We start from the raw sequence: 27313 nt of genomic DNA, 5'->3' as shown, positions 1-27313 counted from the left end.
CAACACCACCGTAACCAGCCGTCCCGCATCCTGCCACCCCACTCTTCACCTTTTAGCCACCCTTCTTCCACCCTCTCTCGCGCGCCTCACGCTTGGATCTCGTCCACCACCATCGCGACCACCACCACCACCACCATCACCATCGTCGTCGTCGATGTTTCCTTGTCCCACCACCACTACTACTAACATCGTCGTCGTCGTCGTCGTCGTCGTCGTCGTCGTTACCATCTCGGCGTTTCTGTACTCTCTACGGCGCAGACACGCCGAGAGTACTAAACGGGGTTGTTGCTACGTTGCTCTTGGCGACCAGCAAGTGTCGTCCTCGTCGTCGACGTTGTCGTCGTCTTTGAGGAGACGACACTCCCCTGCACGCTCCTCTCACGTCCTTCGCATCACCCTACTCGCTATCCCCCTTACTCGCCGTGTCTTCTGATTGATTTCGACCACCGCGATCGACTATTTATTCGCTTCGATTTCGGAGTAATCGAAGTAATTGGGTTATCCGGGAATCGTTACAGAGGAAACTTTTTCATTTTTCATAAACGTTGCGACTTTCGAACAATTTTAATTCGGCGATCAAATAGAATTCTTTTAAATTGTAACAAAACGAAAAACTGTATTTTTCACGAACCCGTGTATATTCGTTGAAAAAATAGCAGCCGGTTACACGTCCCCTTTGCATCGAATGCATATTTCACGACCACGCGAACGATGTTCCGGCGCATAAAGGCGCGAATTCGTATGAAAATCGAGAACAACTGGCATATCTTCCGTTCTCGTTCGCAAGACACCAGTCAGCCCTGGCGAAAAATATTCATAATGGCATTTAAATTCCGCGGTCAGTCGCCTAGTTACACCGTTCTCGACAGCGGGATGGGCGAACCGCCACGCATTCGTATGAAAATGTACGGGAAGCCCGCGACCCCTGGGAAATCATGACGTCCGTTACTCGCATCCTGGAGACGCGGAAGGACTCCAGAAAAATTCCATGCATCTGTCAGCGCCGACGCTGCGACGCTCCACGTCGCCGACACGGTGCTAATGGTAACGAAATGACAAATCTGCGGAATCGCAATTTTTCCAGCTTTTTCAATATATCGCATATCTGTATCTCTTTTGCGAGTGACTGAAATGGATGTCAAGTTGGTCGACTATAAAATAAAGAAAATTGACGTGCCTTTTTAATTTTATCCCTTAGATGCTACAATAACTGGAGTTTTACTCTATCCGAATTTTGTTTCGATACTACCATCCTGTATTAGTTCTGTTACTTTTAATCGCTGCAAATAATCGTTTTGCTCCTTATCTAGTCACGAGTAACAATGGAACATTTAATTCCACTTGTTTAACTTTATTCGCTTTTTAATTTGAGAAATAGGTATATGTTGCGACGAACCAGACATGCTGATCTTTCGAAGGTGGTTATTCATTTTTGAAAAGAATAAATATAACGTGCAACGGCTTGTGATTTTTATACGACACTAGAAACGGTTTATAATGGTATAAATGTACGACCGTATTCGTTAGATTCAATTTCGCTATAATGAAATTAAGGCTATACCTACCTGGCTATGTTTAAATTATAAACTAGGGGAAATAAGTAACAATCGTGGATTTATTCCGTTATTGGAATATCGAACATCGATGCATTAAATAACATCTCATACGAACTCAACAGATCCGATAAAGCTACAGAAGTTACGTTTAATTTTCTTCGTATTAGGAAAGGCTTCTCTTCGTTCGGTTATGTGACAATGATCGAAGACCGATCAAACCAACAAATCTTCCGTATCTAACGTGAATAATTAAACGATTTGTATAAGGGAAGTAAAAAGAAAACAGGAAAAATGATCGTGTGAACAGGTGAAAATTGTGAGCGTCGTAACTAATACGATTTTATTTAAACGACCGCGTGTAAAAAGCGACGCCCCGTGTTACTGTGTACGCGGTCGGTCGGCATCTACATTCTCCGCGACTTTCAACCCTCAACGTCACTGTTATATTGCCTCGAGAACCGTCTGTTTGCATACTAAAAAGGTTTAAAACTCCCGGGACAAAAATAATATTCACACGATTACGAGCAACGCGTACGGCATCCCTGATCGTACCAAGCTGACGTATCAGTGGTTGCACAGCGTTTTAAAATACGCTTCTTCATTCTCCACTCTTCGATATCTTTGTTTCCTACCATAATTAACGAACAAGTTTTTCGACGAAAAAGTTTTTAAATAACGTGAACAAAATTCCTCTCGTTGGTAGTTAGAAATTATACGAGAGATTCCAAACGATATTAAATAGATATATTGTTTCCCAGGGTAGAAGGGCTGAAATCAACGAGGAAGAACCGACAGAACCATGGAAGTAATGCAACAAATTTACTTACAATCGTTGAAGAAAACAAATTTCTCGAAGGAGAAATTGATGTTACGCTCCGTTGCTATCATCTAAATATTGTAATATTTAACTTTAACGTATGATCTTTGATATTTAATGTACCTGAAATTCTTTTCTTATAGTCAACTTGTATAATCAATAAACGTCTCTAAAAATTGCGAGCATTTTAGATTAGCTCTTTCTGAAACACGGTGCTTAATGGAGTAATTTATACCTGTTAGTCGACGATTATCAGGAAATGAAAGCGGAACTACGAAAAAAGGAAGAAACGGGAGGAAATCGCGGCGAGTTGGAGGCAGGGTGAGTATCTGGGCGCGATCGCAGCGCTGGCATTATCACGATGGACAACGTCAGTGTAAACAAGCCTTAGTGGCCATAACAGCGCGGCAGAATGTCGTCCCTTCGACCGGTAAGCTGCATTCTACGCGGTGTGCTCGTTACGACCCTGTTGGCCGCGCGATAACTTTCAGGTTACTGCCACCGCTTACGCTCCGCCATCAACGACACACCGTTCGGCCCGCTGGCTACCGTTGCTGATTGCGAATGAAACACGGAACACGCTCGCAACCCCGTCGCCACGCCGGACGATAAAACGGCCAAGGAAACGCCGCGCCACGCCGTGCCGCACCAGACGAAATTACTTTTGCCGACTCGACCGATCTTCGCGATACCCGCCACGTTATTTACGTAGACCGCGCTTTATTAATTATCTAAACACGGTGTAATGAATCGCGATACGACCGCGAAATATACGACGCTCGTGCGTGCTCGAACTGGAGATTATTCGACGCGATGTTACGAGCACTTTCAAAGAATTTTTCCCTTTGACAAGATCGAGGCGTGCAGAGCGGTTTTCCTTTTTTGTATCGAGCGACTAGAGGAAACGATAAGGGGTCGTAAAGGGTCGCGGATTTAATAATTAAGGGACTAAAGTTAGTTATTAAGTGATTTGAATCGTAAAGGATAGGCTCCGTTAATGTCACGTAAAGTGTATCGCGATCGAGATCAAGATCTGTAGCCTTTTACGAAGAAAAATAGGGTGAAAATACAGGGGATATACCATACATTGTACTTTCCTAATTTTTCCGTATACTATCTCGACGTTTACGATAATGCAAAGTTGACGGAGATCTTTATTAAAGTTTAAATTAATTCTCAATTTCTTCCGATGGTTACTATTTAATCGTTTAATTTTAGATCGATCCAACCAACTAGTACTTTCCACATTTGTGTCGAATCTTGGCTTAATTCTTAACTTCTGCGAAGCGAAGATGTACGGAAAAGCTACACGTACATTTTACCACATAACTAATGTTGCCAACGGAAAACAGGATAGTCATAAGCAAGCATAAACGTGGAAACTACACAGATATACGTAGGATTCGAAACATTCCCACGTTACTCGTCAGGTTTCGTGAATATCCATAGGCGATCGGTGACGTCGGTGATGGATGAACACAACGGTATCTAACAAAGTCAGCGTGCAAACTAAGTTGGAGGCGCATACAGAGGCAGCGGGGACACGCGGACGGATTATGGACGGTTGCGGCCGTGGTCCGCGTGCGGTCTCCGTATGCAAGGTTTGGGCGCGTGCGAGCCGGATTTATGACCCCCATTATGACGTTGACGTATCGCCTTCGCGAGGGTCCCGAACCAAAGCCAAGGCGGATCTAAGCTCCGTGTATCTAAGCCGAGAGCTAGCCACAGGTTACCGCAACCCGGACGAGAATATTCGAGGCCTGATCCCGTGGACCACCGTGTCCGATAAACGTCCGAACGATCCTTGCTCTTCGTGCTTTTCCGCATTGTCCTCCGATGTCTGTATCAGGGACTTGCTGAGGAAATTCCAATAGCCGTGTTCTTAGTTTGTATTCGATATCGGGTATCCCGGCGGGAAATGTACGAGATGCGAAACTCAGCATTGAACGTTATTCCGATTAAAAGATATTTGGTCGAAAATGTTCAGATATTAACGAAATACACGTTTGCACCGATGGAACGAGACACGAATCCCTCGATCCAAGTTAAGTCGAAATGCTCTACGTAATTATTACTGATAACTGCTTGTTCGCAAAGATCAAACCCTGACCTCGACGATCGAAGTTATTTGATTTAGAGAGCAGAAATAAGAGAGTGACCGAAGGGGAGGGAACTCGATGATTCTCGATTGTCGGTCGAAATTATTGGCATTTTCCGGTCCGTAATGGTTGTCCAGATCGCCGCATTGAACGACGGAAAGGAGCGTGCAGCATCGGGAATTTAAAGGGCGGGTGCGAAGTCGCATTTACGCGTCGGATGCGCAGCCCCGATTCAATTTATACCCTCTGGACGCGCGTTTCCGGTTCTAGCCACACATCTTGCGGGATGGCAGCACTTCGTCCGTTTCCGGAATCGTCTTCCCTCCTCTGCTGTTCTTTTCCAGTATCTTCGATGAAATACGAGCACGTCTCTCTATCGCACCACGATTCTACGCCACAGTGAACATATAGAGGGGCGGGGGGAGGGAGGAAGGGAGGTAGAAGAGGGGTGACGCAAATAAATCGCGCTGCAAAATGGATCAGGCAACGTACAACGGGCAGCGTCACGCGTCGACGAGTGTCAAAACACCGTGGAGCTTACCGCCAGTCTGGACGATGCATTAAAGGGCGGCGAGTTAATGGACAACTGGGATCCACCGGATCGACCACTTTCTATCTGCACCCGTTGTTCCCGAAGGAATTGCCGGTATACGTCGCGGAGAACAACGATGATGGACACCTCGTTTGCGCACCGTATGAAAGAAAGTCATCCGAACATTGACGCGAACCTTTTTTTCGGACGGTAACCAGGGATTGGATCTTTTCAGAACTTTGTTAGAGCGGGAAATACGTAAGTGTTTTTCGAGCGTAAAAAATCTCGCCACTTCGCGATTCGCAATTCCAAGCTTCGGTTAGTAAATGTTAAAATCTTTCGTTCGAATCGACGTACTTGGACTATTTACGTTCTACTAATTATTCTACTAATTACGTTTACTAATTCCTGTCATTCGCAAAGAACGAAAGGTACAAGGTCGAATAAGACATACACGCGAAGTGGAACTTCTCTTCTAACAATCGGATAGATTGAATCGCGGCCATGGATTTCTCAAGCAGACGATATTGAGAGATCGAAAAATGTACCTATTATATCCGACGGGCTGGAGACACGCGGAAACTGGATACGACGTATGCTAGTTCGAGATCCCGGCAAACTCTCCCGAGGGGAAAGCCGAGGATATTGAATATCAGATCGCGTGTCCCCGGCGTGTTTATTCGCGCAGCGGTGAACCCGCGCGCGGCACAGGAAACAAAATCCTGTGCCCGAAAGATAGTACACGATTGCGCGCGCCAAAGTCTTTTATCGTCTCTGAACGTGATTGAAAATAGATGTACAAAGTCGACGCTTGTTTTTCGGTACCCTCCTTCGAGCATAAAGCAGCACCCTTTTTCACCGTGTCTCGTTGTGTTTCTATGACAGGACTATTCTACTTTCCTTTATAGATTCAGTTCTTAGGACCAGCGTGTAAACGATCGAAACGGTTGCTTAGATCGAGTGTAATCGTTACACGTATTAGTACGATAAAACTGCAACTTTCTGTGCGAGCGAAGATCGTAGAACTTATCTCGCAGTTTCAGCTGTAAGCCTTTTTCAAGCCTCGAAGTGATACGCTTCGTATAGTCATACGAACATACGTATAAGTAAATCAATGAACGCACAACATACGCGCGTATGCATTGGGTTGGCAACTAAGTGATTGCGGATTTTGCCAATGCCATCTAATGACAAAATCCCCAATCACTTAGTTACCGACCCAACATATAATGCGATAAAATTGAAATGAAAAACACGGCCGCTACTCTTGATCGATATAGAAAAAGGTAACGTAGGGACGTTACTATAAGCTAGAAAGTTTATCGATGTTGCGTAACAGCAAAAGATTGAATGATATATCCACACACGGGTAATGTAGGAAGAAATAGAAGAGAGGAGAAAAGTAGAGACGACGATATAGAAAGTTGGATCTCCCTAGAGAATAGTAACGTTTACTATTGACGAAGTAATCGCTGGTTTCGTACGAATAACGAAAATCTAGCGGAAAAGAGAATCTCACACCAAAAAGACATAAATTCATCTGATCGACCAACATACCAATCCAATTCTCCTCAATGAAATTCTCCTAACGCGACATAGATATCCCAAACTCGTTATTTTTATCCGGGATGGAGTCACGATTGCGACGAAAAATCGACCCCTTTTCCAGAACCAGCAACGGATCCAGGTCTCTGGTGTACGGTCAGGAGATCGTAGGTAGCTTTACATCGCCGCGGGGGGGGGGGGGGGGGGGGGGGGGGGGGGGGGGGGGGGGGGGGGGGGGGGGGGGGGGGGGGGGGGGGGGGGGGGGGGGGGGGGGGGGGGGGGGGGGGGGGGGGGGGGGGGGGGGGGGGGGGGGGGGGGGGGGGGGGGGGGGGGGGGGGGGGGGGGGGGGGGGGGGGGGGGGGGGGGGGGGGGGGGGGGGGGGGGGGGGGGGGGGGGGGGGGGGGGGGGGGGGGGGGGGGGGGGGGGGGGGGGGGGGGGGGGGGGGGGGGGGGGGGGGGGGGGGGGGGGGGGGGGGGGGGGGGGGGGGGGGGGGGGGGGGGGGGGGGGGGGGGGGGGGGGGGGGGGGGGGGGGGGGGGGGGGGGGGGGGGGGGGGGGGGGGGGGGGGGGGGGGGGGGGGGGGGGGGGGGGGGGGGGGGGGGGGGGGGGGGGGGGGGGGGGGGGGGGGGGGGGGGGGGGGGGGGGGGGGGGGGGGGGGGGGGGGGGGGGGGGGGGGGGGGGGGGGGGGGGGGGGGGGGGGGGGGGGGGGGGGGGGGGGGGGGGGGGGGGGGGGGGGGGGGGGGGGGGGGGGGGGGGGGGGGGGGGGGGGGGGGGGGGGGGGGGGGGGGGGGGGGGGGGGGGGGGGGGGGGGGGGGGGGGGGGGGGGGGGGGGGGGGGGGGGGGGGGGGGGGGGGGGGGGGGGGGGGGGGGGGGGGGGGGGGGGGGGGGGGGGGGGGGGGGGGGGGGGGGGGGGGGGGGGGGGGGGGGGGGGGGGGGGGGGGGGGGGGGGGGGGGGGGGGGGGGGGGGGGGGGGGGGGGGGGGGGGGGGGGGGGGGGGGGGGGGGGGGGGGGGGGGGGGGGGGGGGGGGGGGGGGGGGGGGGGGGGGGGGGGGGGGGGGTGGGGGGCGTGGGGGGGGGGGGGGGGGGGGGGGGGGGGGGGGGGGGGAGTTGGAAGAAGGTGGATAAGTAAGAGGGTAGGACACGGGGAGACGAAGTCGAGTAAGGAAGATGGGATGAAAACATCGATTGCAGGGGCTTGTAACACCGCGGTACGAACAGAGGGATCAGGCCGAGCGATAAACCAAGCGGCCTGGAAAATGCCGGATCAACGGCGCGATGTTTCAGCAAAAACTGCCTGGAATCGGTACAGCCACGGCTCAAGGAGAACCGAGGAAAGGGGGCAGAGAATGAAACGGACCGGAGAAAGAAAAGAGACCTCTCCCGTTTTCTGCTTCTATCTTCAATCCCCTTGCCAACGGTGGAACGAAGCTAACCGTGTACGTATATAGCTAGACCTTTCGCGGTATATGCGACACTATATCGTTTACCCCTGTGGACTCTCTGCTCCCCTTCCCCTTCTATGCTCGCGAATCCCGACAGATTTATGAGGAAAGTAATACGAATTAAACTGACGTTTGTTCCTGTACCCTTTTCTGAGTATGTGTGCGCGAGATAAACGTTGGGAAAAACTCACGAGATTGAAAGACGATGGTGTAAGTAGCCTCGAGAAAGAAGAGTACATAGCGAGGAAAATTTTATAGAATGAAACTGCAGAATGAGAAGGTTAAATTTTCCCGTGTTATAATTACCATAGAATTTCATCAAAAATTTGTAACGGAAAAATAATTATTTAGTGTGATATCGTAAGGTACTAGGAAATATCTGTAAACAGACGCGATAAAGGAAACAATATTTTTTGTTTTCTAAGTACGATGTGACGAATGATACGTGATACAGAATTTGAAAAATAAAACCGGACATCTATAAAAAGGTGGAAGAAATACCTAAATGGAAGTATGGTAAAGACCATTCCTATTGTACCAGGCTATTCCTACTACATATTCTATTCCTACCATACCGATAAGTTTACCGATTTTAACTCGGTTGATACTTATTACCATCTTATATACTATCTCATACTCATTACCATGCAGTAACTTTCTATTCATCTAGTTTTAATTCCATCCGCTAGTAGCGTTGTGATGTAATTCTATGCCAAGTCGGTAACGTCAAAAATGATATAAAACTGATAAAGGAATCCTTCAGTCATGTAACAGAAAAATGTAGAACATTAATTTTATGCTACGATTCATCCATATCTATTTTCATCTTACAAAAATGTACTTGTATGTATTTATTATACCGTTAACTTTTAATGTTACATAAATCAGTGAACTACTATTAATCTATAACTCTAACAATTATATTGATGAGCAGCTTTTGTTTCGAAAATCTAATAGTACTAATAGTATACCATAGTATTCGATTTCAAAACAGATTTGAATTACCCGCCATGACACCATGCACCACGTACAGTTATTTGTGGTCACATGATCATGGTAGTGCCTGTGGTCACATGCTAGTGGCGACACTTACGGCAACACTTTGTACCTTAATCAACCAACGATTAAGCCACTACGATACATGACAAATTGCCGTTTTGGAAACTAAAACAGTGGGTATAATAACAGGTACGTGTGTTTTATTATTCCCATTCATATCGGTATTTTCATTTGGAATTCTGTTATAAGAACATATTGTACCATTCTGTTTACATCATTCTACGAAAAGCTGATGCAGCAGCGACCGGCACTATATCATTTACAAATACGTAGAAGCATATGTATGATATCTACAGACACATACATACGCTCATAAATCTTTTCTTAATGCAAACACTGAAAAAAATACATCGGGTGATTTTTAAATCAGCATATAATAATTATTTTGCCAACGTTACATATTACATCTACGCGGAATAATGAATTATTTTATAATGCTATGTGTTTCGGTCAACGCACTAGATACTGGATAGTGGTGCCTTTCGTAGAATAAGCGAAAACTACTATCAACGTCCTACGGTTAATCAAAGTTAAACCGATAATGAAGATCAATTATAGATTCATTAGATTCATATTCAACAATTTTGTCGTCGAATATAAATATCACAGAAATTTTAGTAGCATCATATTAATTAATAACAACATTTACTGAGAATTAATAATAAATCTCTTGCATATTGGCTGCGGATTAAATATAAAAGATGGCTTGAATCAGGAATATTTTACTGCTGTGAATAAACATTGATATACCAACGAAATTGGTTATGATAAATACGTAGCGCGGAAACTCTGTTTCACCAAGCACTTCAAAAAAGTGGTGGAGATGGCGTACATTAAAATATAAAGCAAATTTCTGTAAACCTCTCAGAGAAAAGTGCACTACTTACATTACGCGTTGAAGTATCAATTAATTAATTTATCGCTAGATCGCCACACGTATCAGCTGCTTCGTAAAATATCGTACATACAATCTTTTACTGTACTATTCATAGATTTGAAACGTAGATAACTGAATAACGTCACACATGCAATAACGCTGATCTTACGCTACACGAAAACACACGAAGCAAGCCGAATCCTGTCGATCGCTCGCTTTAAATTTATCATTTAACTTTTGACGTAGTACTGTGCTTGCGTCGATCAGATCCCTTGATGTTCGAACAGGTTAAATATATCGAACTCTCGTGACTCGATCTTTTAGACTTCCTTCGATATCTGGTGCCACGCCATATGCAATTAGGAAAACATTGAAGCTTGCTATGCAGAACACGATAATTTAGGTAATTTAATTTTATCAATTTTCTCATGGATATGTATAAAATTTTAAGTAAATCGGATAATGTTTGTAGAAATTATGAAACATTGATTACAATGATGTACCGAAATAGAATCAGAAAAATATTCCAACAAATGTTTTGTGCAAGAACTGTAAGCATTAGCAGTTAGTCATTCAATTGACGTAGAACATCGTATACTGAGTTTCAATGTTATCAAATCGGACAACTCATACGGAAAGTGGATATTAAAAATAAGCTATATAAATTTTAAAGTCGATTCATTAAATAGATTGACAGAACAGAGTGGTTCAAAAATTGAACGCATTTTGTAATTTCTGTTCGATAAAGAAGAGACACGGAGATATTTGCATACGTTTATGCTTCTAAAATGCTTCTGCAGTAACGATTACTTTACTCTAGTAAGTTGGGAACGTAATTATTGCTAACCGAGTACGTGGATGATTAAATTATAAATAAATTGTTCGCCTCCATAGCTTGTAGTTGGCAATAGAAAGAAATTATGAGCATCATTTTTAACAAATTTACATGTTTCTTCGATATTTCGACATAATGTACGGAAAACTATGAATATGTATGAAGGATCCAAATATCCACTTTATGTTTGAAACTGATAGATCACGTTGAATTTTCCAAATGTTTACGTAATTTAACCTCGATAAAATAAACCTTCGCCAACGGATTATGATGGCTTTTGGTGTCATGTTTTCACTGCTTAGGAGGACAGATAGAGCAGCGCAACGAGCTCGCCATCTTCTGCGACAGCGTAATTACATTAATGGCGGAGTGACCTCGTTCACCATTTTCATCCGTGATGATATTGTTCAGGATGCAATCCGTTTCGGTAGAAATTTTCACATGAAATTTCGGATTTGTTCATACGACCGATGCTCGATCGAGTAGTCGACAAATCGACTTTTTTGCTGCGATCATAAAACTCCTATTCCCAGTTTTCCTCCAGCGTCTCTCGGCAACAAAGCAATGAAACTTTACCGGAAACGAAACACTTTTTAGCAAACACGTGTGCGTCGTTCCATATAGTTCATATTGTGAAATCATTCTATGAATTTGTTCCAGACATGTCGCACAATACGAGTAGGGAATGCAGCGTGGAATCGGAAGAACGAGTTCCCATTTTGCAACCAGATGAGAAACTATCGAACAGACTGAATATTTTGACTGATCATTTTCAGTCGACGTACAATGTCAAACCTTCGTTTTTTGTCAGAGTTCCGGGAAGGTAAATTTTGTAATTTTACAATCAATAGTTTATATGTTAATTAAGATGAAATTATCTGCAAATTGTAAAATATACGTTGTAAGCAATTTATTAACGGCGAAGCAAAGTTATTTTCTCTGTCGTTTCAATAGATAATTGCAGAGATATCGAACTTCCATTTCTCCAAGTAATTGCGGTTATTTTGATCATCTGCCGTAGAGTTAATTTAATTGGCGAACACATCGATTACTGTGGATATGCTGTTTGCCCGATGGCCATTGAACAAGATATACTCGTTGCTGTAGCACTCTCGAAGGGCAATGACATTCGTCTTACAAATATAGACCCGAAATACAAATATTTCCAGTGCAATTTTAAAGACGTTAGGTGAGTAAAAATCGTGATGTATCCATCAAAAGAAATTTCAATTGAAAGTCTAAAAAAATCTTATGTACCATAAAAGTTTTGAAGGTCTATCTTATTTTACTTAGAATATTGTAATAAGTGACGCAAGTTTCTTGAGTTTCCCTGTATTTTCTATTTTTACTGCAAGTGAACAACCTGATATATCGCAACGTGTAATCTCAAAATGCAATTTGTATACACATGGATCCATTAGCAAGAAATATCGCGATTCTCTACTACGAAAAACAAACTTATTATATCGCAAGCTTTCAAGGCTGTAAGTAATTGAAGTGTTTTGCTATATATTCCGCTTCCGGAAACACGATTTAGGGTCGAGTTGCAAATTTACCGCTTCTCCCCCTGAGTTTCCTACTTAATGTGAACACGTAAAGAATACTTTAAGTGGGGATATACATAAAAGAAACACCGACTTCTGACAAAATGTTCACTCAAATCGATTACTGTGTCTGGTATCACGATTGTATAAACTAAGAGTTAGAAACATTACCGGGGTAACAAAAAAAAATTTCAAGTTATTCTAAGCACAAATCGAAATATCAATTACGCACTCTCATTCCGCTATTACTTTGCGAATTGCCGAATGAATACTTGCCACGGTGTAATACAAAATTCCGTACACAGCTTCAGAATGGAATTTCATCGTAAGAAATTTCCGCGGGGTATTTCTCGCGAGGACAAAAATAAATGGCATTCGGTCGGACGTGAAACTAATTTGCCGGAAAGGTAGAGAACGTGGCTACGTTGGATTAAAGAGGCCGCAATAAAATGAAAGGTAGGACGATAAAGCCGACCACGTAATTTCATTAGCTGCATCGTGTTTAGCGACCGTCAATTGAAAATCTCCGCTGCCCTCGAAGATGTTTCCGGATAATCGCGATGGTTAGACAAGCTCGCAGGACATGTCTTCGATCGCTGATCGATCAACGAAATTATTAAACGGAATACGATCCGAATAGATTCGGCGGACCGCCAAGGTGCTATTGGAACGAACGGTGAAAGACCAGAAATGCACAAATGGATGAATCGTAAAGCGATACCCGAATAAAATTTCCAGTTTTATTCGGCTCTCTTGAACGAAAATCATGACTTTGTAGAATATTAAGGTCGTATCTTTATTTTTGTATTTACAATAATGAAAGTGCTTGGTAAATGAAACCAATCATTTTATACACAAGGTTAAAAAGTAAAAATTGTGAGAAACATCTCTTAGCATTTTATTTCTCTTAGCAATTTATTTCTAAAAAGCGGTGAGCGATATATATGTTTGCATCCGTAAATATCAAGAGGGAAATATTTGTGAAATATGACGAGTTCCATAAAACGGTCGAAAGGGTTCAAGGCTGTTATGTATTACATATGTAGAAATTGTTGCCGGTTATCTGTAGTTGTTTCTCTGTATTACGCGTGAAAATACAATTGTTTGAGCAAATTGAAGTTCTTGTAACTCATCAACGATGGGGCCGATATTTTAAATTTTAGGTCTTCTAAGTCGCATAAGAACACAATTTGTTTTACGATCATTATAAAATAAAATATTAGTTTTATTAGTTTTATTATTATATTATTATAACTTAAGAATGGTTACAAAATTGTGTTGACATAAAAACATACTTCTACGCGAATTAAAGAACATAAATCATTCGTGAAAATTGTTTCTGCGGTTCGTAACAGGAGAAAATATCTTTTCTGTTAACGCAACGTCGTATATTTCACTGTAATGACATGAAATTTGAATGTATGTAATGAGATTTAGAAAAAGGAAGCAACCGACCGCAACTTGTTGTAGTCTTTGATTAATCTTTGTGTCACCGTTAAGCATCCAGGAAAAGCACCTTTCGCATATAATAACCACGGTTTTCCGAGCCAAAGGAAAAAGATGAAGTCCGTCGTAATGTAAACAAAAAGGGGATAATAACATGAAGCTGAGAAATTCTCTCATTTTTATGGTGCAGATTTTGTTATCCTTTATTATCTTTTTCAACCCTTATGAATATATCATGGAAATATGTATGCAGAAATCCGTGAGATTTGCAAACATTGCTGTAAAAGGAACTAATCCTCGCGAAAAAAATAAATGTAAAATTTGGCAGTGCAAAAGTAGCAGTAAAAAGCACTGGGAAAATATCTAAACGTATTTCATCCTGCAGTAGAGAATTATTACAGTAAAATTAACATTAAAAAATCTAGCACGAAATATTATTAAACAACAATGTTTTAAATATATTTCATTTGCTATCTGTAAGGTTTCCGATATAAATTTTTTAATATTGATTTTGTAAAAAAAACTTTCCATGTTTTTTATACTGCAGCATTTTTTATCTAATTTATCCAAAGAAGAAAATACCTTAGAAATGGGTGAAGCTATAAGATAACTGTGAAAAGAGAAATAAATTCACATTTTCTGCGTAGTGTTTGCATCAAGGACGCCGGCAGTGGTCCAGACTGGTACAAATATTTCCTCTGCGGTGTGAAAGGAGCTCTTGAAGTGATCCCAGAGGAATGTGCACCTTCGGGAATCTTGGCTGCAGTTTGGGGTAACATTCCTCCTAATTCAGGGCTCTCGAGCTCTAGCGCGCTAGTTTCTGCCGCTGTTCTTGTGACTGTGCATATAAGCCAGGTGAGTGCTCTTTTCAGCTATTCCAATTTTTGTGTGATATTTCTATATATTTACAAATTACGTTCTCTTATTTCATTCGAACGAGAACCACTAAAAAGTTAAAAATATATTTGTAATGTAGGTACAATGAAAGTATGTCTAACTTGTATAAATTGGAACGAACATCTTTGAAACTTTGTAAAGAAGAGTATATTCTAAGTAAGTTTCGAAATGAAATGGCTGGAAAAGATTTTGGCGGAATTTGTAGGAAAAAGTTATATCTCAAGCTTATCCTGTCGATTCTTTCCAATAATACTTAGCGCAATAATAGACAAAACGTATTATTGCTTTCATAACAATTTTATTCCAATACTGGAGAATATATTTCGAAAGTTTTGTATATTTTTTTCTACTAACTATAGCATACGTCACTACTAAAATTCTCATTTATCTGTACAAATAATTCAAGACTCTGGTTAATTACGTAATAACCTTAACTAAAGAAGAATGCTATCAACATTTTCATCGTCGTCCATAATAATAATTCTTCGAATAATTTTGTTCCTCTAAATTTAATCCTGACGTTGATATCAATTTAGAAAATGCTAAAAATATTTCTCACATCTCACAGTGGAGTAATCCACTTCTAGGATGACCTAAGTTGCGTTCAATATCATGCATCCAAAATATCCTTTATGAAAGATTTATAGAGGTAGACAATCTGTTTCGCTTTATATCGGAAATATCCGTGTAAAATTTTTATCTGATCCAAAAGTAAACAACACGATAGATGTAGGAGATGATTTACTTAACGTTTTATAGTCTGCATTCAGAATTAATAAACACTTGTTAGCTAACACGAAATTCTGTGGACATAACGAGAATATAAACCATGTTTGTTATACATAAATATCTAATCTGCATTCTTGTTAGAACAATTCAAACGTTGGTATGAAACAGACGATAATTACACGTCTCTAGGGATAGCTCGTATATGAAATTTACGTAGAGAAGAGGAACAATTATAATCGATGTTTCACATCCGAAAATGTAAAATGCAGATAATAGACGATTTATAGAAAAGATTTATATTAACAAATTCTTTAATTCTGGAATGCATCAAAAGTAAGTAAGAGGCGAAACAAATAATAAATATTTATATAGTACAGGAAAAAATACCCATGAAATATAAATATGACAAAAGGAAAAGCCTTCAGAGCGAGGGATGTTTAGCGAAAAAGTAAGGAACGTTGAGCCTGAGTGCTTCGAAGCCGAGAATCGCAATTTGTAAAGCTACGTGATTAACAGGCTGCACGGGGTATCAGTGTCACGTTCCGGATGCAGCCGGTTCGTTATGATTAAATCACGTATACATGCGCGCAAAGTTATCCCGACGCGTTGTCGCTGCAATGGTTTTGCTTATAGACATGGTGGAAAAAGAGGACATTTCGGTCCGCCTTTGTACAAGAGATAAGTAAAATCTCATTGTTCTACTCCCTCGTTACCAAGAGGAACATCATTCTTTTCCCTTAGTCTTTCTCTTTCCTACTTGCTCTTCCTTCCTCTATGTCTCCAGACTTGCAAGATCGATGAGAAAACTTCTCTGGACCCTAATGTCTCTTTCAACGAAGTCATGAGCGCGAGGCGCTCACTGACCTCCAAGATTATGCGTGCAGTGTCTCCGAAAGGAATGTCTCAAGAATGTCTGGTATCTTCTGGCCCATTACCCGCGCTTCCGTTGCCACAAGCGCATGTCGTATTTACGGATTATTTTACATATGACTACTAGAACTCTGCGCTACGAAATCGATTCCCTAATACATACCATCATATTTGAACGATATTGCCGATACCGCCGGTAGATATTGCGAATGTGAGCAAACTGAATTGCTAGGGTTCTGCGTTGCCAATAAATCGAATACGCTTTGATTTCCGTCAAAGAGGATTTAGAAAATTGAGTAGTTTTTATACGGAATTCCTTTGATTTCTCCCGTACGTGTTTCACCATATACGTATGATGACTGTAACAGCGACTATAAAAAAGTCCGCAAAAAAAAAAATTTCACGGTGTTGAAAAGTTCGTTCAATGAAAGGAATTTCGTTTCGTTCTTTCATCACTGAAAAAAGGTTCTCCTTTGAATGGTTGGAAATTGAAAGTGCCACTGACAACTACAGATTCGATTCGTTCTCTGTTTCAGCGTCGATTACTCAGACGATAGAAACTCGTAAAAAAGTAGAATCAAACACGAAAATCTCTGTATTATTATTTATCTTGATATTTCCATGATATTATTCTTTTTTATTTTCCTGGATACTCGTGGATCTTATCTTAAAGGTGAAAGCAAACTTAATTAGCGATCCGCCGTGCAAATTTCAACCGGCAAGAATAGGACAAGTTTGCTCTTTCAGTCGAAACAGTCCTGGATTTCTCTGTCATTTCCGCAATTACAAGGTGTATTTAGGCCGCAGTGCAGTTCAACAGGCTTTCACGCGGGCACCCGCCGATGCCTGCGGGCAGAGCTGAGGGCAATCTCGGCAATCTAACGATGTCACATACATTAAAGCAGAGTAGGAGATAGACACTTGCGGTAGGGCTAGTCGTTTAGCGATTGTTGTTAATCGTTTCCTTCCGAAACACAATTCTCCTTTTTAAGATAGACGGTTGTTATTAAAAACCCAATACCTAAGCCTAATACCTACCCGTACGGACAATGATTAAGTAGCACTGGTTTAGGAAATATTTTCAAAGTTCAGAGATATTTACTTTCGTGTTCTTCGTGCAATGGGTGCGAATTAAAAACAACATAACGACTTTCAAACAACAAAATCGTTTCTATTACAGTACCAATTGCCGAAACGCGAGTTGGCTACCATCAGCGCCAGCGCTGAGAGATATATCGGCACTCAGGGTGGCGGAATGGATCAAGCGATCGCGTTCCTCGGAAAGGCAGGTAATTGTTTCTTCATTTCCAGAGGAAATCGTTGATAGCTTGATTGTTATTATGTAATTTACAGCTATGAATATATTTATCCTAATATCCTATTAATACCCACGAAGGTTCTGCAATGCTAATCGAGTTCAACCCCTTGCGTGGTACCGACGTCACGTTACCGAAAACCGCAGTGTTCGTAATAGCGCACAGTCAGGCTTGTCACAACAAAGCCTCCACAACGGATTATAATCTAAGAGTTGCGGAATGTCGATTGGCAGCGCAGGTAACGTGCCATCTACAGTTGTGGATTTGAATAATGATTAATTATCGCTTTGTTGAAACAGACAGATTTACATGTTATTAATTAATGACGAAACCGATTAAATTACCACGAATTGAATGCTATAGAAATAATCAATATTTTGATGTTAAAAATAAAGTAATTAATACAGTGGTAATAATGAATGATTATAGAGGGAATACAGAGGCATTTGAAAATGCATTCGCTTGATATATTTATTGATTTCGGATGACAATAAACACTCGAAGATTCGTTCGAACATAGTTTCAAAGGAATTAATAAGATTTCGTCTCAATCAAGATTTATAATTGTTAAGCAACTTCAAGCGATGTGCTACGCGTGACTTGTCTTTTCGTCAGTGATAATATCAAAATTACAAGAACAGTTTAAATTGTTTTTATATTTTTATATTAATCCTTTATGTATCTCTCTCTCTCTCTCTCTTTCTCTCTCTCTCTCAGTTTGTGAAAAAGTTTCTGATATTTCTACTTAAAAAATTTTGAGAGATCTGACTTTCTTCTAAGCAAAGCTATCACATACGTTTTATAGATGATAGCAAAGAAACGGAACAAACCTTGGGAACGTGTACAAAGATTAATCGATGTCCAAGAAAGTCTTGGTATGAGTGAAGATGAAATGGTCTCTGTTGTAACAACCGACCTCCACGAAGAGCCATATACTTTGAACGAGGTATGCAATTGACATAACAGAGATAATGATAATATCGAATCGATTAAACGTTATGCCATTAGAACAACTTTACCGGCGCTAAAAAAAAATATAGTAGACATAAGATATCATATCGATTGCTTCTTATTTTTTTAAAATTCGTTAAACTTTTTATGACGGTTAAGACAAATATTTTTCAAATCAGCGATTTTTTAGTTCAGTATTGATAGCCATATACGTTGCTTTTCTAGATCAGCAAGAACCTCGACACGACAAACGAGAGGCTCCGAGAAATATCGTTGGTGCAATCCTTTGGCGATACGCAACCTTTTAAACTGAAGCAGCGTGCCCTCCATGTGTATCAAGGTGACAAAGTCTATGATAAAATTGTTGCGTGCTGGTTAGAAAATATATAGAATCTTTTTCCTTTCCGCTTCCTGATGAAACTCATATTTATTAGTTTGAAAAGATTTTAAAAGAATTTTCTCTTGGCAAACAACGCCTTATTTATACCATAATATTTCTTAGGAAAATTCTCGCTTAATTTCAACTGCATTTTCAGCGGAATAATTCATACATGCAAATTCCGCTTATTTATCGAGGAAATAATTTAACATTGTTCATAAATGATGAAAGAGTTTCAAATATTAGATCTCGCTCAAATCTAGAAAACTCTGTCAACCTTTAGTTTTTGCGAAGTTAGTGAAAACAAACAAACAGCAAACAGTGAGATTACACTGCTTGTGCTTACCAAGGGATCAAAAAATTTTTAGTCCAGCTGGGAGAAACAGTATCACTCGTATGCATTTCTTGCTGAAGCGATAAATTTTCACAACGACAGTTTATCGATTGTGACCGCCATTTATTTGCAACCAACCGTATTCGGCTCAAGCCATAGAATTTATTGGCCTGGAAACCCAACGAAAACCACGCGGAAAACCTTTCGCAGTATCCGTCCAGATTTTTTGCCCACAGATTTCGTTCATCCAACGATCAACGTTAGCTGTCGCTGAGGGGCAAATTTCTTTTTGAATGCCAACAAACAAACAGATAGAAAGCACAATCAAAAACAAAACCAAATATCACGAAACATCGTACCGTACTAAATTGAATGACTAAAATTAAGTCAAAAATTAAGTCGTTTTGCTTCCAGTAGAAAATTTTCATGAAAATTCCAGGGTATTTCCACTGGAATTAGACTCGTTACGTCGCACGTTACTCTCGTATGAATAATGGCGTTGCTCTTTATCGTGATATTTCGAACGATTGAATTTCATACGTTCACCGCGAATATAATAATGGAAGCAATGCCGATACGACACACCAGTCTCATTATGTTTCCCTAAACAACTTGTGCTCACGAAGCACACAATATAACACGCTCTAGTAACGTGTACTCTCGACTACGAATACACATGCACAGCCTATCTATCATCTGGACTATCATCCATTTGTATTCATTATTGGCACGATTATTAAATTTCAATCAATTGAACCACCATATGATTTCGTACGCATTTTAGAGGCAGCCAGAGTGGTCAAATTCCAGCGTATCAGTGAGGAAAGTGCCATTACAGAAGACGAGAAGCTACGACAGTTAGGCAACCTAATGTCCAACAGCCACGCCAGCCTGCGCAAACTATACGAGTGCAGCCATCCCAACGTTGACTCGCTCGTCGACAAAGCTATGGCATGCGATGCATTCGGAGCAAGACTCACGGGAGCTGGGTAAGAGGAACTTTGAACTCGGATAACAGTCGCGTCATGTGTACCAGTTGTAAATGAAATTTTAGCATATAGAATGGTAGATACGATACGTCTTATATGTACTATTCATGGCGGTTAAATTGGATGATCAAAGAAAATGAAACCAAGAAGACAGTTCAAAGTTACATGTCGAATTTATGAGCTCGGATAACATCAGATAGGAGTCGAGAATTATTTTTCATGACTTTAAATTGAAGAGATTGTGGATCTATAAATAGATATTGAATTTTCATTGAAACTTCATAATTTTAGTACCAATTTTGGGGTTCTTTTATTTAATATTCTCCGTTCCTGCTTGTTCGATTTTTTAACTGAGCGATGACCATTAAAAGTTCGTGGCACACCTTAAAACTCTATCAGTTATGAACTTCATTATAACCCACGAGTTCCATCCACGATAACCACACTTTTGCCAATTGAAATGGGAACGCAACCAAATAAGAGAAAATGAGTCCAGAAACCGACTCGGAAGAATGGGTTAATCGTTTTGCAATGAAAATCTAATGAATTTCTCTATATCGGAGAGCACTTAAATGACTTTAAAAGACTATTACATTTTTGTGCAGAATAAAAGCAAATTCTCTTTCGCATGCATTTTATCTATATCAAACTTCTTTTCCTAATATTTTTTTTAAATTCTTTTTTAAGAAAAAAAGGATATAAGGTCTTGATGACATTAACTTTTGATGAAATGACATAAACTTACGGTGTCGAATATACACCTCGATAAAAAAAATCGATTCATGGGTGTGTTTGCCAACGTAGTGTGTTTCAAAGAAATTACTTTAACAACGCGATGGCACGCAACCCGAGCGCAAATTATGGAACATCCAATGTTATTGGCAATATTTTGACGTACAAATTCGTTGATTATTGAGAACGAGTTTCACGTTGCAATTTCATTTTACATCAATTTCATCGCACATATTGTAAAATACATGGTGAGATTAATAAAATGACACGATCGTGTAATTTGATTTTACATAGGTGGGGTGGTTGCATAGTGGCCATCACAACGAAAAACAAGGTTTCTCAATTTGTGGATAAGCTGAAAAAGGAGATCGGCCGATATGAGATAAAAGACGAGTTCAAGCTAGGCGATCTGGTCTTTCCGACGGAACCGAATCAGGGTGCTGCAATTTATACAACCTAGTTGTCTTTTCCTATTTTTTTTTCCACATTCTTCTTACATTCCATAAGTCGTTGACTATCTATTTACCAAACGTTCTCCTAATTATCTCTACGATCATGTAATAGTACATGAACAAGGAATGGATAAATTCAGTGTCAGGATAATCTGTATCCTGTGTATCGTATGTGAACAGTGTTTACTATCTGTCGATTATGATCCATGATGCCTTCTCGCGGCTAATGGTACACCAATAGTTAACGAAATTTATATGACAGATATATGAAATTTTAATATTTTATAAGTTTATAAGAAATAATATGAAATATACAAACGGAAGATTATACAAATATTTAAATGTGTCTTTAAAAAAGCTTCCCCTTAAAAAGCAGTGCCAATATAAATGCAACAAGATGCAATTTGTCCGTAATCCTGAAGCCTTTCCCTCAATTCCTCATGATTAAATGCATTAGCAGCGACGGAATATTTCGTGTCATCCCAAACTGATTTACGACCGGTAAGATGAAAGGGATGAAGCAGAAAATTAAGGATTTGGTAGGCTTTCCGCAGAAGCTTCTCTATTTTCGAGGACTAGTCTCGTTGGTCGGGAGATCTGATAGTCATTAACGATCAACACCGGAACTACGTAGCAAATGGATCGTCTGCGTCAGCCATTCTAAAACTTTATCAAAGTTGAATTCGAAAGGATAAAGCGGTGAATAAATGGAATTTGTCAAGAGAAAATTTCCATTCGACCCAGATTTTCGCCTAAAGACGTTCTTATGTACTTCGGTCTTGGGAATTCTATCACAGACATGGAAATTAGAGAAGGACAGCGGGTGTACAAGGAAGTCAGGTGTAACTGATTGCGAATTTGTTCAAGTTTCTCCGTGGTACATGGTTCATTGTGTTAGTGTGAGAAACGGTATTAAATTTGAAGTGCCACGAAGCCCATCGAGGGATGGTCTTCATTGAAAGATACTTAAATTTTCCAGAAAATATTTATACCTTCTTTATATTTATACTTCCTTTTCCTTTCTTTCTAGATTGTTCCGTAGAAAATATTTAAGAAAATAAGAAGGACAAAATTGCAAATCGAGAATTCACACGTGAAAGTACTTTTCTTCGTGGGATAGGTCGCTTGATAGCTTAAATGGACATTGATATTGATTTTCTACCGTCAGTCAATGCTAATAAATGTCTCGATAAGAGAAAAACGTACCAGTCACCGAAAACTAGCTTTATCGTTGGGATCAGCTGCTACGTCCTGTCGATTTAGTTTTCTAGCATGATGAAAAAAAGATTGAATTCAACTTGTACTGTAGTTTCTTTTATCGTAAACTTCAACAGTACGTTTTACTTTTGATTTAAATATCTCTAGTGTAGTATAGTTTAAAATTTATTACTCCGAAACTTTAAATTACATTCAATATTCAGTTTATCGAATCTTCTTTGCCAGTCGTAAACTAGACAGGTTATTTTCGCAACCAAGCGTGAAATAGCTCATGAATTTCGCATGGAACAACAATAATCGTAAAATATCTCAGATAATAAGTCTAAAACTATACAATATTGCGATACATACACGCAAGAATAATCTTACGAAAACATACAAATGCAGATTCAAAAAATTGCGAAGAATCTGAATATTGTCTTATTACATGGCATCTTTTTCTGCTACAAGCTGACTTATTATTATCACATTCTTCTTCATCTCAGTACCAGTCCCGACAACGAACTTACCTCACGATTGTTTTAGCCTCTGTCCTTAGCTACGTTTAATTTATTTCGTACCTATTCATGATATCGATTGTTCTTTGTGAAACTGAAAATACAATGCAATGACGATGCACAATTTGTTGAGATGCAGAACTTCTGTTGGACAGCCATCAGTGTCATGGAAATAATCGTGAAAATAGACATGGAAATAGACATGGAAATAGACATGGAAATAGACGTGGAAATTCCTCCGGTTCTGTAAACAGCAGTGAACCGTGTAAAACAAATCAGTATATATTAACAGAGTAGAAAAGACCGACAAACCGAGAAAATACATGAAACCGAGAGCCTTATTAGAATCCTCGAAATTTATTTACGCTGTGGTTGTGTGGACAACGACTCCGATACCTTCGTACTCATCGTTGTATCGATCAATAAATATTTAAAACTATATTCAGCATTCTTTATTTTGATACTACTAAACTAAATCCACGGTATATATAAATCTAATCTAAACTATCTAATCTAAAACTATCCATGTAATCCCAACTACAGTTTTCAACTCTTATCATATCAAGTTAGTATACATTTTGACGTCTATCCTATGTTTATTCAGTAGTAATTTCTCTAAAATTGTTCTTGCTGATTAACTGTCTATTATGGACGTTTCTGATTTCAAGTACTTTTCCCAACAATGTCCATCCCAGATCGATGATGGAAAGAGATCTGTCACCATACGATCCCCTTGATAGTATGTTCCTAGGGTGCACCCTACTGTGATGGAATTGAAAGTTTGAAAAATTTCCACATTCAGGAAAACAATAACACCACGAGGACAAAAGCTAGCTTTCCAAGAAAAAGAAATTCTAACAATGAAAACCAATGTAAGGACGAAATCATAGTAACAGCTGAAGAAAAATTCTAGTAGTAAAATAATGTAGTGAAACAATTTCAAAGAAAGAAGTCCAACAATAAAAAGCAGCACGAGATATCAACAAAGAGGGAACAATACCAAAATATAAAACACGTAAAGTTTCTATAGATGAACATACGACGGACAGATTCCAAGATTCTCTCGAGCGATTTAGAATTTTTAAATTAAAGAGTGTATATCGAATATCTCAGAATTGTTGTTTTAAGTGAAATTGAACTAATTGAAGTTACCGATGTAAAAATATGCCAAGATATACACCAATTCAACGTGGCTATCTCTTGAATAAGTTTATGACATCGACAAATATGTACAATGTATATTGCAAAAAATATTATAACTAACTATATGGGAAGTATTCTATGAGGAAAACTTCTATCTTGAATTGTGTAACAATTTTGCTGCAACCTACTTTACGTACATGTCGCTTATAAAAACTAAATTTACTTCATGTTTTTTTTTAATAATTATTAGAGCTCTCTATACTATGTTATTCAAAAGCTCTTGAGAATCATTAATTATGCGACGTAGTATATAAATTTCGCTGTCCTCAAGGCTAAATGTGTTTCTAGGTAAAATGTGTACTAAACAAAATGGAAGGGGCGTTGTGACTCACTAAATGTTTCTAGACGTGAATTTCCATTCCTTTTCCCATTTCGCTTAAAAGCAAAGCGCGTTACTGGAAAAGGAAAAAATTTAAAAGTTACAGAAAAGCAAAACTCTGTAGGTATCAAGAAGAAAAGATGTCACGTTTCTTTATGCGTTTTATTAGTCTTTATTTCCCTGAGGATGTAACAAATAAGCTTTAAGTGAATGCCACTCAAGCTTTGGCACGATTTCAAAGTAACATGTCTTTCATATTTTTACATTAAAGCCGAAGTCTAGTTTTTTCCTTTAAACAATGGAAAAGATTTATATTATAAACCCGCGAAATATGAAATGTTTTCATTGTTGTTTTAACTTCTGTAATTGGTATTTAAATGATAACAAATAGCTCAGGTTATAAATATCGCACTCATTTCACAAACCCGACGGGAGCCTTCGTTTATTTATTCCACACAAATGACGTGATAAGATGTTATTGGGGTAGACCCTATGGCAGGTCAAGAGGGAGTGAGTCTGGAATTTATTCAGATCTTCTCATATTGGTACACGTATGGTAAAAACACAGGATACCTTCATCCTATTGCATGCACACAAATGTCAGCCAAAATGAACGCAAAAAGACTTTTTTGAAAATGCTAAACTGTTTGTAATTATTATTCCACTTACCTATTTATTATTCTGCATTGGGCAGAAGATAAATTATGACTCTCCCATTGGGGAATAATTCGATTTAAATCTGCAATCAAAAATATGATATTTATAATTAAATAGTACTGAGAATTCAATTTTAGTAAACGAACGTTTCGCTTTGACTTTATGTTTAACAAAAAACGCTTAACATGATAGGTTATTAGAAAGGCGCATATAAAAAGCATTTTCTCTCCTTTAAAAAATGGAAACGAATTTTACGTAAACCTAAAACGAGAACGAGATTTATAGCGTAGCAGGAAAATTCTTATTTTATGTGTTGCCAAATTCTCTGAAATGCAGGTAGAAAAGCGGGCTCGCTCCGAAACATTCGGGAAGCAAAAGCGCAAACTCCATACTAATTTGTCCTGCACGCGCTTCCTACATTCTCATTCGTAAAATTCATGGAACAATTACCGGTACAATTATTCCGATGAAAAATTTACAGTTAATGCGAAGTTTGAATAATGGGCGAAAATTGCATTTACTAATGCGCATTTTAATTAATCATAAAGTTAAATGGGAAGAAGGAAATGGTGTTTAATAAGATAAAACGCATTAAATGTAAAATTAAGCATTCTACTTTTATTCTCGTCGTATCCATGTCGCCACTTTTCGCTCGCACTGCTACCAGTACCGCAATTTATACCGCGTTCACACGTCTATGCGATGGAGAACACTATTGTCTACGGTGAGATAACCTTTCTTCGTGAAAACGAATTCTCCTCTACGTCAATGTTCGCGATATAAATTCTACGAAATAGGTTCTGTTGTCTACAGGTGTCCTGATTTATACAGAGCAGCGAAAACCTCGGAACCTTCTTCATCCATTGTAATTGTGGAAGGTACGGGAGCGAAACTCGAAACGTTATGAGCGTTATCCTATAAATGTTGGATGATCCAGAATATCATTAACCGCTGTTAGTGACTTTAAAAGGGATCACCAGTAGGTATGGACGTTATAATCTAAACATCACTAGTAAGCATGAAAATGTTACGACTTGTGCATAAAGCTTTGATGCTCGTCGGCCAATAAAACGTATAATTTGCCACGAAACGCGGGGAATCGTGAATTCTGAAACGGAAAGAAAGTGTAGGAGGTAAAAGTAGTTCAGGATATGTTCAGACAGAGTAATTCATTTTTTAATTTGTCCAAACTACCGGTTAGAAATGCCGAATGTTAAAATACACAAAACGCTGGAAACCGAGTTGATTAAATATGCATAAGGCGGAATGCAGTTGAGCTTGGCATAAAATGTAAGGAGGCTCGCGAAACGGTCGATCGTTTCCTTCGTCCGCTTGAGCGAAATGCCGACCTTGTCACGGAAACCCATTTTTTAGAGGGCAAATTCGCGAAAAATTTCTTGTCATGCAACAAGAAAAGGAAATCACAACTTTATCTCCGCACTAGCGAAATGGTAAGATCATTCGTGAAAGTTTATGATTATCGAAGCAAATTTACATTTGTCTTAAAAAGAAATCAAAGTCCATATATCATAAAAATGTCGTTTTTCGTTAAAAACTTTTTATAACAAGTTACACAAAATGTACGTTTTATTTTCGAGTTCCCTTAAAATATTACATCTTGTCCGAACAACTATCTTTTTAACCATACGATAGTTTCCATCCATTACACCTCATACACTGGAGTTCCTGATTTAAAATCAATCTCTGTTTACTCTAGCAAGTGATTCGACGAATTCGAATGCTGTTGAAATTCGTATCTCAGGGGTTAACTTTTTCCATTAGCATTCAGAATTTCTATACATATAAATTTCTATGCATGTCCCATGGGAGTATGATCTCATCTACGTGCTTTCTACGTGAGTACAACGCTGTGCCTGCTATACGTAATTCTATGTGTGTCAACTAATACGAAGCATGTTATTCAGCTGGTGTCAACTAATACGAAGCACGTTATTCAGCTGAAAAAGTACAAACTGACCGACGACGACGAGTGCGCATGCGCCTGCTGGAGTTTTCGCGC

The 27313-nt window shown here is 40.1% G+C and overlaps 1 protein-coding gene across 4 annotated transcripts; it reads left to right on the top strand.

Moving 5' to 3' along the window:
• The first annotated feature begins 9076 nt into the window (after positions 1 to 9076).
• Positions 9077 to 21730, top strand: LOC100749831 (N-acetylgalactosamine kinase). 4 transcript variants are annotated; one of them, XM_012381986.3, is made up of 10 exons: positions 9077 to 9177; positions 11421 to 11583; positions 11782 to 11949; positions 14398 to 14605; positions 17427 to 17535; positions 17643 to 17800; positions 18368 to 18508; positions 18739 to 18853; positions 20011 to 20215; positions 21242 to 21682. In XM_012381986.3, exons 2-10 carry the CDS (start codon positions 11423 to 11425, stop codon positions 21405 to 21407), a joined length of 1431 nt encoding a protein of 476 aa, XP_012237409.1. In that variant the 5' UTR covers positions 9077 to 9177; positions 11421 to 11422; the 3' UTR covers positions 21408 to 21682. The 4 variants fall into 4 exon arrangements, with proteins under 4 accessions (XP_012237409.1, XP_003487146.1, XP_012237410.1 ...); XM_003487098.4 differs by lacking the exon at positions 9077 to 9177 and adding an exon at positions 10158 to 10328; XM_012381987.3 differs by lacking the exon at positions 9077 to 9177 and adding an exon at positions 10547 to 10744.
• The last annotated feature ends 5583 nt before the right edge of the window (positions 21731 to 27313 follow it).

This window comes from Bombus impatiens, unplaced genomic scaffold (genome assembly GCF_000188095.3).
Source record: "Bombus impatiens unplaced genomic scaffold, BIMP_2.2 scf_0136, whole genome shotgun sequence".
NCBI classification, from domain to species: Eukaryota; Metazoa; Arthropoda; class Insecta; order Hymenoptera; family Apidae; genus Bombus; species Bombus impatiens.
Note: the sequence above shows the minus strand (reverse complement) of the source record. Positions and strands in the feature narration are given on the sequence as shown.

What these genes read in the sequence shown, in the direction of transcription:
- LOC100749831 (XM_024365480.2), top strand. Translation starts at nt 11,028, where the DNA reads ATGATGGCTTTTGGTGTCATGTTTTCACTGCTTAGGAGGACAGATAGA. An exon ending in CGCGTTCCTCGGAAAGGCAG is followed by an intron (nt 17,536 to 17,642) that starts GTAATTGTTTCT and finishes ATACCCACGAAG; the next exon opens with GTTCTGCAATGCTAATCGAG. An exon ending in AGCCATATACTTTGAACGAG is followed by an intron (nt 18,509 to 18,738) that starts GTATGCAATTGA and finishes TTGCTTTTCTAG; the next exon opens with ATCAGCAAGAACCTCGACAC.